The sequence below is a fragment of the Jaculus jaculus genome, chromosome 13 (assembly GCF_020740685.1).
Source record: "Jaculus jaculus isolate mJacJac1 chromosome 13, mJacJac1.mat.Y.cur, whole genome shotgun sequence".
NCBI lineage: Eukaryota > Metazoa > Chordata > Mammalia > Rodentia > Dipodidae > Jaculus > Jaculus jaculus.
The window spans coordinates 8914974-8930164 of NC_059114.1; the positions used below are offsets into that span (position 1 = coordinate 8914974).

Here is a 15191-nt window from a genome sequence, read left to right on the forward strand (position 1 = left end):
GAACAAGGACGCAGCACTGCATATTTTAATTGCATGGGGAGTTTTAAATAATGGAGAGAGCATCTTCCAGAAGCTACACTAGCAGAAGATCCCATCAAGCATTTACATAGTAAAATTTCTGTGATTCGACAGATTTCTTGATCTTCACTTGTACTATATACATGGGGGAAAGGAGTAGAGTAGGTGTATCCCTACTTTCAGAACCAAAGGACCAAAAGAAAAACAGGCAAACCTAGGATGCCAAGAAATGATAAAAATTTACTCATAAATTCCATGTCCATATTAAGACAAATGTTAAGTGCCAGACATAGTGGGGCATGCCTGGAATCTCAGCACTTGGGAGACAGAGGCGACAGGATCAAGAACTCAAGCCCAGATTCAGCTACACAGTTGGGAGGTCAGCCTATGCTAAAGACCCTGTCTCAAGAAAAATAGACACATGTTAAAATGACCCTTGCCATAAGGACTGTAGGCCAAACTACTGCTTTTTAAGATAAAAGTACTCTCAGAAGCTGTAGTTCTGCTCTATAGAACTATCTGGGTGCCTTGGTCACTGGATGTTAAACACAATGAGGCATGAGCAAGCACTTCAGAGGTACTCTCTCTAGGACTGCATAGCCAGGCTTCTCTGTTTACTCTAGGCAGTGGATTAGTCAAGGTGAGGGACGACACCTCAGACAGTAATGAGCTGGGGAAAGAGTTCACTGGCAAAAGTGTCCTCCCAGGAGTTGTCTGCAAGTGGGGAGGACATGTCGCTGAACGGGGAAGGGGAGCCCCCATATCCACAGTCACTGTAAGCATCCAGCAGGTAGGAAGGTGGCTTCAGGCAGTGACTGGATGACAGCAGATTTGAGATGCCCAGCTCTGGAATGAGGTCCTCTTCCAGAGGTTCTTCCTTCACTGCGATGACAAGTTCAGGGTGATCATTCTTGGAGGGGCTAGTAGGGGCTTCCTCAACTTTCACTACCACACCGTTTTGGCTCTCTGTCTCAGAGGGGATCTCTACGACTAGAGGCTTGGTGTATACGTGGTCAAAACGAATGAGTTCATTAATGGCTTCCAGCTTGGCTGATGAGGTCCCCACTGACAGAGAGAGGGAGGCTGGTAAGGAACTAGGTCCTTCTGGACAGATCTCTGGGAGTTCCTCCAGACTGGTAGACTCTGGGGAAGGGCATCTGAAGAATATGATGGGGTCCAGCTTGTCCAGAAAGCCCAACAGGATACCAGACTGCAGGAAGTAAAAACAGAGCACAACTATTAGACTGCATACTTTAGTCCTGGGATCCACGAGCCATTAAAATGATGCAGGGCCCACCATATCTGTTCACCTCACTCCATGTTCTAAATCACTGGGGACTAGCAAGGTGGTTGATGATGACCCCGAACCCCAACAAACGTAAGTTTTCTTCCCCCCCCCACCCCCCCCCCCGTCTGGTTAGGGATGTTGGACCTCAAACAGAACGAGCAGGTCACTCTAGCAGTAAGACAAAATGAATTTACCTCAGTGTCTGAAGAGAAAACAGCGTCAGAATCCATGGGGAGATGTTCTGGGGGGGTGACAACTGGGCCTGCACCTGCTGCAGAGGTGCACGTAGTCTGAGTGCTGCGGACTCAGCAGACCCGGCCACCGGCCTCACTCCATTCCCCTGGAAAGAAAAACTGAAGTGAGTGAGTGCTTAAGAGTTCCCCAGGAAATGCATGCCAGGCAGGAAAGCTAGAACACTGGGCATGGCAGTACATGCCTGAAATGGCAACGCCTGACAGGTGGAGGCAGGAGGATCAGGAGAGCAAGGTCATCCTCAGCTACACAGCAGGTTCTAGGCCAGTCTGAGCTACGTAATGTTCCATCTAAATGAATGAATAATAAAACACAAAGCTCGTGCCTATAATACCACCCAGCACTTGGAAGATTTAATGAAGTAGGATTATGAGTTCAGGGCCAATGTGTGTGATATATACAGTATTTGACTTTAACAGGAAAAAAAGGCCAGGTGTGGCGGTACACACTTTTAATCCCAGCACTCAGGAGACCAAGGTAGGAAGGATTACTGAGTTCAAGGCCAGCCTGAGCTAGAGCAAGACCCTACCTCGAAAAATCAAAATAAATTTCTTTTTAAAAATCCAAAAATGGGTTGAACAGAAGATGGCTGAGATCAGAGTCCTTGCTTCCAAAGCCTGACAGCCCAGGGTTTGACTCCCCAGGACCCACATAAAGCCAGATGCACAAACTGGGAGCATGCATCTGGAGTTCATCTGCAGGAGGCCCTAATATACCCATTCTCTCTGCTTGTGAGTAAATAATTTTTTAAAATCCAAAAACAAGGAGAGATGGCTTAGCAGTTAAGGCGCTTGCCTGCAAGGCCCAAGCACGCAGGTTCAATTCCCCAGTACCCATATAAAGCCAGATGCACATAGTATACACATCTGGAGTTCATTTGCAGCAGCTAGAAGGCCCTGGCATGCCCATTCTCTCTCTGCTTACAAATTACTTAATTTTTCAAACTTCAAAACAAGCCAGGCATGGTGGCAAACACCTTTAACCCCAGTGCTTGGAAGAAGAGGTAGGAGGATATATAAATAATCTGCTCCTGACACTTGCAGCCAGTTCACATGAAATTTACCTCTGCCTCTGCCTCCTCTTTAGTAACCAGGGTGTCCATCCCCAAGCGCAGTCTCAGCTCCTGGTTCTCAATCACAAGGCCATGAGTTTTCTCTCGTAAAAGCTGATTTTCTAGCAAAAGCTTTTGGTTCTAGAAACAAATTCATAGAGGTTATTAAAACATGTATTCTTTCACTTAGGAACCCACCTCATAAAGCCTGACTCCTGGTTTTCTTCTCTACATGTGGAAGAACTATGCTCATTAATTTTTTCACAGTCGCTATTAGATGATGAGGCCAAATTATGGGGAAAAGGGGTTCAAAGAAGTTCCACTGTGGGTTGGGGATGTAGCTCAGTTGGTAGAGTGCTTACTTAACATGCAGGGCACCCAGGGTTTGATTCATAGTACTACATAAATAGGTAACACCAGCACTCAGGAGGTCAGAGACTGGTGGGTAAGAAGTTCAAGTCATTCTTGACTACACACGGAACACAGGGAGTTAGAGGCCAGCCTGTGATACATGAGGTCCTGTCTCAAAGACTGTGCTGTCCGGGTGTGGGAGCACACACCTTTAATCCCAGCATTTGACAGGCAGACGTAGGAGGATCGCAGTGAGTTCAAGGCCACCCTGAGACTACATAGTTAATTCCAGGTCAGCCTGGGCCAGAATGAGAGCCTACGTCAAAAAAAAAAAAAAAAAAAGTGTGTGCTGGGCATGGTGGTGCATGCCTTAAATCCCGGCACTCAGGAGGCCAAGATAAGTGAATCACTGAGTTTGAGGCCAGTCTCAGACTACATAGTAAATTCCAGGTCAGCCTGGGCTAGGAGATCCTACCTTGAAAAACAAAACAAAACACAAAAATAACCAAAAAAGGCTGGAGAGATGGCTTAATGGTTAAGGCACTTGGCTGGCTGGAGTTTTTACTGGCTAGAGGCCCTGGTGTGCCCATTCTCTCTGCCTCTTTCCCTCTCTCTTAAAAAGAAATTAAATAAAAAATTGAAAAAAAAAAAAAACAGGGGGAGGGAGGGTATTACCATGGGATATTTTTTATAATCATGGAAGTTGTTAAAAAAAATTGAAAAAAAAAAAACAGGTGGACTGTGCTTTTGAAGAAAAACACTCTAAGTTGAAGTTGTCCTGTAGCCTTCGCATGCACCCTCAAACACACACACACACACACACACGTGCTTAAACATATTTAAAACAGAAAAAGAAGTGCCATTGAGTCCCATATTGTGGCACAGGCCTACAATCCTAGGAAGATTAGGAGTTTCAGATGAATCTTGGTTATATCAGTCTGTCTCAAAGAAAAAAAAGGACTGTTGATGAAGCCAGAAATAATACAGTGCCTCCAAATATTATTAAATACAGGTTTCAGCAAAGGATGAGTTGTAGATATGCCTTTAAAATATCCCATTCTGGGCTGGAGAGATGCTTCAGTGGTTAAGGTGCTTGCCTGCAAAACCTAATGATCCAAGTTCAACTCCCCAGTACCCCTGTAAAGCCAGATACACAAAAGGGATGCATGCATCTGGAGTTCCTTTGTAGCAGTTAGAGGCTCTGGCATGCCCATTCTATGTATGTCTCTCTCTCTGCTTAGAAATAATATATATCTAACTGGAGAAATGGCACTTGCCTGCAAAGCCTAAAGACATGGTTTGATTTCCCAGTACCCACGTAAAGTCAGATGGCACAAGGTGGCGCATGCAGTGGCTAGAAGCACTGCAGCACCCATTATCTTTCTCTCTGCCTCTTTCTCTTTCCTCACTCTATCTCAATAATAAATAGTTTTTTAAAATATATATATATATATATATATCCCATCTTTATGGCTCAGCAGTTAATCCAAGCACTTGCTTGCAAAGCCTGATGATCTGAGTTCAATTCCCCATATGCACAAAGTAGAGCACGAGTCTACAGTTCGTTTGCAGTGGCAGGAGGTCCTGGTGTACCCACTCTATCTGCCTCTCTCTCTCAATTAAGTAAATAAAATCTCATCTTTAAGAATAAGGCTGGAGACCTGGCTTAGTAGTTAAGGCGCTTGCCTACAAAGCCAAAGGACCCAGGTTCAATTCCCCAGGACCCACATAAGCCAGATGCACATGGTGACAAATAATATTTTTTTAAAAAAAAAAAATCATGGCCTGGAGAGATGGCTCAGCAGTTAAGGCACTTGCCTGCAAAGCCAAAGGACTCAGGTTCAATTCCCAGGCACACACACATAAAGCCAGACACACAAGGTGGCACTTGCTTCTGGAGTTCATTTGCAGTGGCTAGAGGCCCTGGTGCACCCATTCTCTCTTAAATAAACAAAATAAATAAATAAATATATTTATTAAAAAATATATGTATATATATGTTTTTAATAAATATATTTGTATATTTATATACATATATATACATATATATATATATATGTATATATATGTATATATATTTTTTTTAAGTAGCAGTGGTGGCAGGGCATGGTGGCGTACTCCTTTAATCCCAGCACTCAGGAGGCAGAGGTAGAAGGATCACAGTGAGTTTGAGGCCACCCTGAGACTATGAATTCCAGGTCAGCCTGAGCTAGATGAGACCGTACCTCGAAAAAAAGAAAAAAACACTGGAAGGCAGAGGTAGGAGGATTGCTGTGAGTTCAAGGCTACCCTGAAACTACATGGTGGATTCTAGATCATCCTGGGCTAGAGTGAGACCTCAAAAAAAAAAAAAAGGATGTAAAAGAAAAACTGCTACAGAATGACTCCTGCTTCTTTTAAGAACCAGCTCATGATTCAAACTGTCAAAACAATACTATTAACATTCAACTGGCAACAACTGAAGATTAGATAACAGGTAAATCCTCAAAGAGAAAGGTAACTTTGGTGAACTCCTGGCCAAGCCAGGAAGGCTGTAAAGTTTAAGCAATGGTAACCTATGTGTCCTTGCTAATTTCTTACCACTACTCTAACCAGTCAAGATAACAATGGACACCAGGAGGTGCATGACTTCCACCCCAACAGGCTTCATCACTTCAATTACCCCAGCTACTCTATCAGACCAGCGAAACTTCAAATGGCACTTTGTACTATAAAGGGCTGAAGCACTGAGATGGGCAACCCACACCAGACTCAGAAAGGAAGACGGGAGTGGCCTGAAGTTTACCTCTTCTTCCAAATCTACCACTTGCTGTTCCAACTCACTCATGCGCGCTTTCTTCCGATCTCGGGCAGTCTGCGCGGCCACTCTGTTTTTCAGTTTCCTGAAAAGAGAAGGAACCACAGCACCGGGTCATCTCCAACTTCGACTTCTATCTGTATTTGAGAACTTGGCCAGCTGGTGCTTTCGTTGGATTTACAGAACAAGGCACAAGCATAAAACCAAACAGAAAACACAGCCTTCTGTCAGCCAGTCTCCAGTTTTCTTCCTTCCCCGGCTGCTCATCCAACTTCACTCAGACCACAGGGCGGCCAGAGCACATTTCATCTTCATCATCGCAATCTCTCCTCCCCCACAGCTTCCTGATTCCGCTGTGGTCCAACAGGATCCATCCTGGACTAAGTCCATCTAGCCACGGTGGCAACGGCACTATGACACAAAGCCCTCCCCCACCCAACTTGGGCCATATGTTCCCACCATGTCCCCTGTGCTCTGTTCCCAGCCCTGACAACCGGGAATGAAACACCTGCCTGCGAGGTTCTTTTAAAAGACATCCTCAAAGGTGAAGGAACGCTCGCCGGAGACCAAGTGCTAGCTAGGCTCGTTATATGCCTGCCTCAATCTCCGCGGGGACATTAGATAAGTCTGGGCGACCAGAGGCCCTTGTCCTTTCAGCAAAGCTGTCATTTCAACTCGGAGCCTCTCCCAATGACAGAGAATCTGGCTGGGCGTGGTGGCGCACACCTTTCATCCCCAGCACTCGGGAGGCAGAGAGAAGAGAGGATCCCCATGAGTTCTGGGCCACCCTGAGACTACATAGTGAATTCCAGGTCAGACTGAACTAGAGTGAAACCTTACCTCGAAAAAGCCAATAATGATGATGATGATAATAGAAAAATCTACTTCCTACGACAGACAGCCTGGTTGAGAGAGGCTAGGCACCGGACCCATTCGGTGGGTTACACAGTGAAGAACAGATGCCCGCATCCCAACCCTGGTGATCTCTCTGTTTTTTTTTGGTTTTTCGAGGTAGCCTCTCACTCTACCACAAGCTGACTTAGAATTCACTCTGTAGTTTCAGGGTGGCCTCGAACTCACGGCGATCCTCCTCCTGCCTCTGTCTCCCAAAGAGAACCTCAAGCCAGGCGTGGTGGCGCACGCCTTTCATCCCAGCACTCGGGAGGCATAGGTAGGAGGATCGCCGTTGAGTTCGAGACCAGCCTGAAACTACAGAATGAATTCCAGGTCATCCTGGGCTAAAACGAGACCCTACCTCGAGAAGAAAAAAAAAAAAAAGAAAGAAAAAGACAAAACCTCCGTCTGGACTCCGCCCCGTCCCGCCCCGCCCCGCCCTGCGCCACGCTGGCCACCCTGGTGGACCTTGGGAACCACGGCACGGAGCGAGAGAGCGAGCTAGCACCGCGGACCACCGACCCGACCCGACCGGGGCCCGGGCCTCGCCCACCTCCTCAGCGCCTTCTCCTCCGGGCTCAGGTGCGTGAGGCGCTGCCGCTTGCGGGCCTGCGGCTGTCCTCCGCTCGCCGCCTCGGGGCTGCTGGCCCTTCTCTGACCCGGAACCATGAGCGGCAGCACCCGACCGGACGACACGTCCCCGGCGGCGGCGGCGGCGGCGGCGGGCTGGCCGGACAGAAGCAACACTTTAGGAACCCCGGAGGCCGCGCTCGGCGAAGCCGCCACCACCACCATGATCACACACCGTCTACGCCACCGCGCTCGCCGCCGCCGCCCGGGCGTGAGCCCCGGACGCGCCCAGCCTTTCTAGGGTCGTGGCCGTCTGTGATTGGACAGCTCCGCGTGACGCAAGCTCGAACCCCGCGCTCATTGGTCCGACGCGTGGAGGAGGGGGAGGGGCCAGGGGAAGGGGCGGGGCAAAGCCAGGGGTGCTTTCAGCGTGGTGAGCTGGACAGGACTCCTCCTGCAGGGACCCCACCCCCGGGGCCCAAGCCGGCCTTGCCCGCGCGCCCCCGCCTCGCTGACGCAATCTTTACCCGGAATGTCAGACTTCTTTAATTGCATATGAAGAAATTTCCAGACGGAGGAGTTCTTTTAGGGGCTAACAGATGACTAACCTGAGCCTTGATCACGTTGCGTCTGGTATCATCTCCAAGGGCGCCCCGCCCCCACGACCCCAGTTGCAGCTTCGGAAAAACAGAGACTGAGCGGGGCGTGGTGGCGCAGCGCCTTTAATCCCAGCACTCGGGAGGCAGAGGTAGGAGGATCTCCGTGAGTTCGAGGCCACCCTGAGACTCCATAGTGAATTCCAGGTCAGCCTGGGCTAGAGTGAGATCCTACCTCGAAAACACAACAACAACAAAATAGCAGGATAGTAATTTGTTCAATGCTAATAAATCAGGTTAGTTTTTCAAATCTATTTTCCTAGGGGTTAGAACTTGGGAAGGGAACTTTTTTTTTTTTTTTTTTTTTTTTGGTTTTTCAAGGTAGGGTTTCACTCCAGCCCAGGCTGACCTGGAATTCAGTACATCGCCTCAGGGTGTCCTTAAACTCACAGTGAGTCAGTCTTTCCTATAATATCCACCTTTTATTATTTATTATTTAAATTTTTTTTCCTTTGATTCCAGCACTCGGGAGGCAGAGGTAGGAGGATCGTTGTGAGTTCAAGGCTACCCTGACACCACATAGTGAATTAATTTGTGTGAGAGAGAATGAGCATGGTAGAGCCAGGGCCTCCTGGCACTGCAAACAAACTCAAAATACATACACTACTTTATGCATCTGCTTCTATGTGGATACTGGAGAATCAAACCCCAGGCTGGTGGGATTTGTAAGCAAGTGCCTGTAACTACTGAGCCATTTCCTAACGCCCACAGTCACCTTTGAATGGAGCACAGGTTTAGTTATTCCCAGACTGAGGTATGAGCCTCCTGCCACTTCGTCCATGTTGGGAAAGGGAAATCAGTGCCTGTTGATTTAAACTGGATTGCAGAGCTGACCCAGCTCAGTGTGTCTGGAGCACACACTGTTTTTGTGAATTGATAGAGATGAGCTTGAAAAACCAGCCTCCCTACAATGAACTCCAGACACATGCGCTACTATGTGCATCTGGGTTACGTGGGTCTAGGGAGTCAGACTTGGGTCCTTAGGCTTAAGGGCTGAGCCATCAGCCCACCAGCCTCCTTTTTAACTCTCTTCAGCCTTGAACTATTGGGTTCTATTGTGAGACACACTTCTGGCTTCTGGAGGTTCTTCAGAAAGAAGTCTCTGCAGGAGAGTTCTGGTACAGACCCATGTGATACCGGACCTTGGAAAGCTGTGGGAGGCTCTGAGGAAAGTCATGCAATTATGTCACACACCCTTTTGCTTACTGAAATTTGTTAGCATCAAGGGAATATCTGTCTGGCACAGTGTAAAAAAAAAAAAAAAATCTAGGGAAATAATAAAAATTAGACCATTTAGGCATAAAAAGAAAATGCATGTGATGCCTGTTAACATCTAGCAGAGCAAAACATGAGTAACTGAGGGCTGGAGAGATGGCTTAACGGTTAAGGCGTTTGCCTGAGAAGCCAAAGGGCCCAGATTCAATTTCTCAGGAACCCGGTAAGCCAGGTGCACAAGGGCCAAGTGCGCCTGGAGTTCATTTGCAGTGACCGGAAGCCCTGGTGCGCCCATTCTCTCTCTGTCTCTCTTCTCACTTTCTCTCTCTCTCTGCTTGCAAATAAGTAATTTTTTTTTTTAATATGACTCACTGTGTTGGTGAATAGGCACTAGGTACGAGGCAGAAGAAATGGATTTTATTCTAGTCTCAGTTAATGAGGTAGGAATGGAATACTGAATTTCAATCCACCAGTTTTTTGTTTTTTTTTTTTTTTGTATTTTTGGTTTTTTTTTTTGTTGTTGTTGTTGTTTTGGTAAGGCCTTTATCTTTTCTTTGTTTTGTTTTGTTTATTGAGGTAGGGTCTCACTCTAGCCCAGACTGACCTGGAATTCACTATGCAGTCTCATAGTGGCCTTGAACTCACAGTGATCACCCTACCTCTGCCTCCAGAGTGCTGGGATTAAAGGCATGTGCCACCACTCCCGGCTCAGCTTTTATCTTTTTTAAATATTTTATATTTATTAGAGAGAGAGAGTATGGGCATGCCAGGGCCTCCAGCCACTGCAAACGAATTCCAGATGCATGTGCCACCATGTGTATCTGGCTTACTTGGGTTCTGGAGAATTGAACTTGGGTCCTTTGGCTTTGCAGGCAAGCACCCTAACTGCTAACTCTCTGGCCCTGTTTTTATCTCTTTCAAGAAAAAAAAAAAAATTTTAGTTTATTCATTTGCAAGCAGAGAGAGAAAGAATTGGTACACTAGAGCCTCTTGCCCTGCAAATGAACTCCAAACCCATGCACCACTTTGTGCATCTGCCTCTACGTGAGTATTAGGAATCCATCCCAGTATGTCAGGCTTTGTGTGTGCGTGCGTGCATGCGTGCATGCGGTTTTTCAAGGTAGAGTCTCACTCTAGTCCAGACTGACCTGGAATTCACTATGCAGTCTCAGGATGGCCCTGAATTCATGGCGTTCCTCCTACCTCGCCTCCCAAGTACTGGGATTAAAGGTGTGTGCCACCACGCTGGTTTAGGATGTCAGGCTTCTAAGCAAGCACCTTTAACTGTGGAGCCATCTCCACAGTTCAGCTTTTATCTTTTGGCAAACATTTTGAAATCATACTGAGAGGAACTTGGCCCACTGTAGGTTACTCCCCTGAAATCTTGAACAATCAACTATAGGCCCTTGAACAACAGTTCCATATCCTCCCAGCAGGATTAATCTGATAATTACTGCATCAGGTGCTATTAATGTTTTAAAACATTCACCAGGGCCCCACGCCTTTAATCCCAGAACTCGGTATGCAGAGGTAGGAGGATCGCTATGAGTTCAAGGCCACCCTGGGATTGCATAGTGAATTCCAGGTCAGCCTGGACTAAAGTGAAACCCTACCTCGAAAAAAAAAATCACTAGGTGCCTGGGATAAGAGCTATAAAATGTATAAAATACAAAGTGCTTTGTTTTGTGACATGCATGAAACTGGGATGAAGAAGAAATGAGAACATACCAGCGGGGGGCTGGTCTGAAATTATATGCTATGTATAAAAATATTTTTAATATTTTACTTTTATTTATTTGACATAGAAAGAGGGAGAGAGAGACAGAGAGAGCAAGAGAGAGGGAGAGAATGGGCATGCCAGAGCTTCCAGCCACTGCAAACGAACTTCAGACACTTGAGCCCCCTTGTGTATCTGGCTTATGGTCCTGGGGAATCAAATCTGGGTCCTTTGGCTTTGCAGGCAAATGCCTTAACTTCTGAGCCATCCCTCCAGCCCTAAAAATATTTTTTTTATTTATATATTTATTAGAGAGAGAGAGAGAGAGAATGGGTGCACCAGTGCTTCCAGCCACTACAAACGAACTCCAGATGCATGCACCACCGTGTGCATCTGGCTTACGTGGGTACTGGGGAATTGAATCTGGTTCCTTAGGCTTTGTGGGTAACTGCCTTAACCGCTAAGCCATCTCTCCTGATGGCCCTGATGTGCCCATTCTTTCGCTCTCTTTCTCCCTGTCTCTCTGCTTTTAAATAAATTTAAAATTTAAATTTAAAAAATTTTAATGTTGAAACCAGGCGTGGTGGTACATGCCTTTAATCTCAGCACTCCGGAAGTAGAGGTAGGAGGATTGCCATGAGTTCGAGGCTCATGTGAAACTACATAATGAACTCGAGGTTAGTCTGAGCTAGAGTGAGACCCTACTGCAAAAAAAACAAAAAGAAAAAATAAAAGTCACACTGGGGCTGGAGAGATAGCTTAGGAGTTAAGGTGCTTGCCTGTGAAGTCTTAAGGACCCATGTTCAACCATCTAGGTACCAAGTAAGCCAGACACACAAGCACACAAGGTCACACGTGCACACAAGGTGGTGCGCATGTCTGGAACTCAATTGCAGTGCCTGGAGGCCCTAACATGCCAATTCTCTCTCTTTCTCTTGCTTGTGATCTCACTTTCTTACATAAGGTGGGGGGGAGTTTAGTCTATTGGGTTTGCCTTTTTGTGTTAATTATCACCATTTTAAAAAAATTCAGTCAGGTGTGGTGGTACATATCTTTAATCCCAGCACTTGGGAAGCAGAGGTAGAGGGATCACCTCAAATTCAAGGCCACCCTTGAGGACTACATAGTGGATTCCCTGTCAGCCTGGGCTACAGTGAGAGACTACCTAAAAAAAAAAAAAAAAAAAAATCAAACATGGACATTGTGGTTCATGCTTATAAACTCAACCCCAGGAGGCTGAAGTAGGAGGATTGCAAGACCAGAGTGAGATCATACTTTAAAAATAATAATGATAAGAGCTGGGCTTGGTAGCTCATGCCTTTAATCCCAGCACTTGGGAGGCAGACGCAGGTGGATTGCCATAAGTTTGAGACCACCCTGAGACTACATAGTGAATTCCAGGTCAGCCTGGGCTAGAGTGACACCCTACCTCAAAAAAAAAAAAAATTATATATATATATATATGATGGCTGGAGAGGTGGTCTAATGGTTAAGGTGTTTGCCTGCAAAACCTAAGGACTCTGGTTTGATCCTCCTGAGCCTACATAAGCCAGATGCACAAGGGGGCACATGCATCTGGAGTTTGTTTGCAGTGGCTGGAGGCCCTGGCATGCTCATTCTCTCTCTCTCTCTTTTTCTCCCTCTTTCTCCCTCAAATAAATAAAATATTTTTAAAAAATAATAATCAGACAAAAAGAAATGTGGTGGCCTGGGAATATAGATCAGTTGGTAGTTTGATGAGCATTCATGAAACCCTGGGTTCAATCCCCACCATTGGACAAAGCAAGTATGGTTGTACAAGCTGTTATCCCAGTACCCAGGAGATAACTTCAAGGTCAGACTGGAATCTATAAGACTGTTTCGCAAGCCGGCCATGGTGGCGCACACCTTCAATCCCAGCACTCAGGAAGCAGAGGTAGGAGGATTGCTGAGATTTCAAGGCCACCTGGAGACTACATAGCAAATTTCAGGTCAGCCTGAGCCAGAGTGAGACCCTATGTCGAAAACAAACAAAAATAAAAATTATGTTTCAGGCTACAGAGAGATGGCTTAGCTATTAAAGGCACTTGGCTGAGAAGCCTAAGGACCCAGGTTAAATTCCCCAGGACCCAAATAAGCCAGATGCACAGGGGCTCATGGATCTGGAGTTTATTTGCAGTGGCTGGAAGCCCTAGGTGCACCCCTTCTCTCTATCTGCCTTTCCCTCTCAAATAAATAAATAAAATATTTTTTAAAAGACTATGTTTCTTGCTGGATATGGTGACGCACATCTTTAAATCTGTCGCTCAGGAGGCAGAGGTAGGAGGATCACTGTGAGTTCGAGGCCACCCTGAGACTACATAGTGAATTCCAGGTCAGCCTGGGTGACAGTGAGACCCTACCTCAGAAAAAAACAAAAGGTCGGGGGGGGGGGGGCGCAGATGGAGAGATGGCTTAGTGGTTAAGGTGCTTACCTACAAAGCCTAAAGAATTAGGTTTGATTCCCCAGTACCCATGTAAAAGCCAGATATACAAGATGGTACATGCATCTGGAATTTGCAGTGGCTAGAGGTTCTGGTGTGCTCATTCTCTCTCCATCTGCCCCTATGTCTCTTTCTTTGATAAGTAAAATAAAATATATCTAGAAAAAAAGAAAAGGAAATGATGGGTGAAAGGTGTGTGCCACCACACCCAGCTATTTAAAAAAATAATAATAAAGTTGCTGGGTGTAGTGGTGCACGCCTTTAATCCCAGCATTTGGGAGGCAGAGATAGGAGGATACCCGTGAGTTCAAGGCCACCCTGAGACTATATAATGAATTCCAGGTCAGCCTGGGCTAGAGTGAGACCCTACCTTAAAAAAAAAATTGTTAAATAAAAAAAAAAAAAAAAGCCAGGCGTGGTGGTGCATGCCTTTAATTTCAGTCCTTGGGAGGCAGAGGTAGGAGGATTGCCCTGAGTTTGAGGCCACCCTGAGACTACATAGTGATTTACAGGACAGCCTGGGCTACCTCAATAAACAAACAAAAAAAAAATTATTTATTCATTAGACACAGAGAAGAAAGTGCCAAAACCCTCTGTCATTACAAACAAACTCCATACACATGAGATACCCTGTTTTACGAGGGAAACTCAAACCCTGGCCTGATAGGCCCTACAAGCAAACATTTCTAACTGCTGGGCCATCTTCCCATTCTTTCTCCCTCCCTCTCTCCCTCCCTCCCTCCCTCTCTTTCTCTCTCTCTCTCTGTTTTGGTAGTGCTAGGAATTAAACCTAAGTCCTGTAATGAACAATGTGACCTCTCATGTCCTCGGGCCTGTAATAAAATTTGTACATTCTCTTTCCTGAAGTAGAGAATAGTATTTAGCCATAAAAGTCTGGATACTAAGTGTGCTTGCTGCTACTAGGGGGTTATGGCTTATTATTTTTTTTAATCTTTTTTTTTAAATTTTTTTTTTGGTTTATTTTTATTTATTTATTTAAGAGCAACAGAGAAAGAGGTAGAGAGAGAGAGAGAAAGAGAGAGAGAATGGGTGCGCCAGGGATTCCAGCCACTACAGACGAATTCCAGATGTGTGCACCCCCTTGTGCATCTGGCTAACGTGGGTCCTGGGGAATCGAACCTTGAACCGGGGTCCTTAGGCTTCACAGGCAAGCGCTTAACCGCTAAGCCATCTCTCCAGCCCGATTTTTTTAATCTTATTTATTTATCTAGCAGTGCTGGTAGGTAGTCATTGCTTCCAGGTTTTCTTAGTGGACAGAGTTGGGAAGCACATCCATGTGTAACTATATTCATGACAACATATATAACCAGATGATAATGCCTAATTTTTATGCTGATCTAGCTCTATATATTAAAAACTGGAGGGCTGGAGTGATGGTTTAATGGTTAAGGTGCTTGCCTGAGAAGACTAAGGACCCAGGTTTTATTCCCCAGTACCCATATAAACTATGCACAAGGTGGTACATGCGTCTGCATGTGTGTTTGCAGCAGCTGGAGGCCCTGGTCTATCTGCCTCTTCCTCTTCTGTCTCTCTCCCAAGTAAATAAATATTTTTAAAAATTAAGCCAGGCGTGGCGCACTCCTTTAATCCCAACACTCGGGAGGCAGAGGTAGGAAGATAGCTGAGACTACATAGTGAATTCCAGGTCACCCTGGGCTAGCGTGAGACCTTACCTTGAAAAAAACAAAACAAACAAAAAGTTCAGTAACACTAAAGTTGGCCACTAAGACTTTATTCAGTGCAGCCTCACAGTGGATTCTGCTTCAGGGGTTCGATCCCAAACACAGCATAAGCAAGTGGGGATTTACAGCTGACGGGCAGGGTAGAAGCTGGAAAATCACTAAGAGGAAAGGGCAGAAGTGAGGGAGACTCTGACCAAACTGACCTAACAGGATATTT

General features: G+C 46.0%; 1 protein-coding gene across 1 annotated transcript; it reads right to left on the reverse strand.

Annotated features, from left to right (window-relative positions):
• Nucleotides 1–238: 238 nt before the first annotated feature.
• Xbp1 (X-box binding protein 1) lies at nucleotides 239–7475 on the reverse strand. The gene is given in 6 exon segments (XM_012950050.2): nucleotides 239–1228; nucleotides 1501–1584; nucleotides 1587–1646; nucleotides 2622–2750; nucleotides 5746–5842; nucleotides 7205–7475. Coding segments are annotated over 6 exon segments (1167 nt in total). The 5' UTR covers nucleotides 7447–7475; the 3' UTR covers nucleotides 239–673.
• Nucleotides 7476–15191: the final 7716 nt, after the last annotated feature.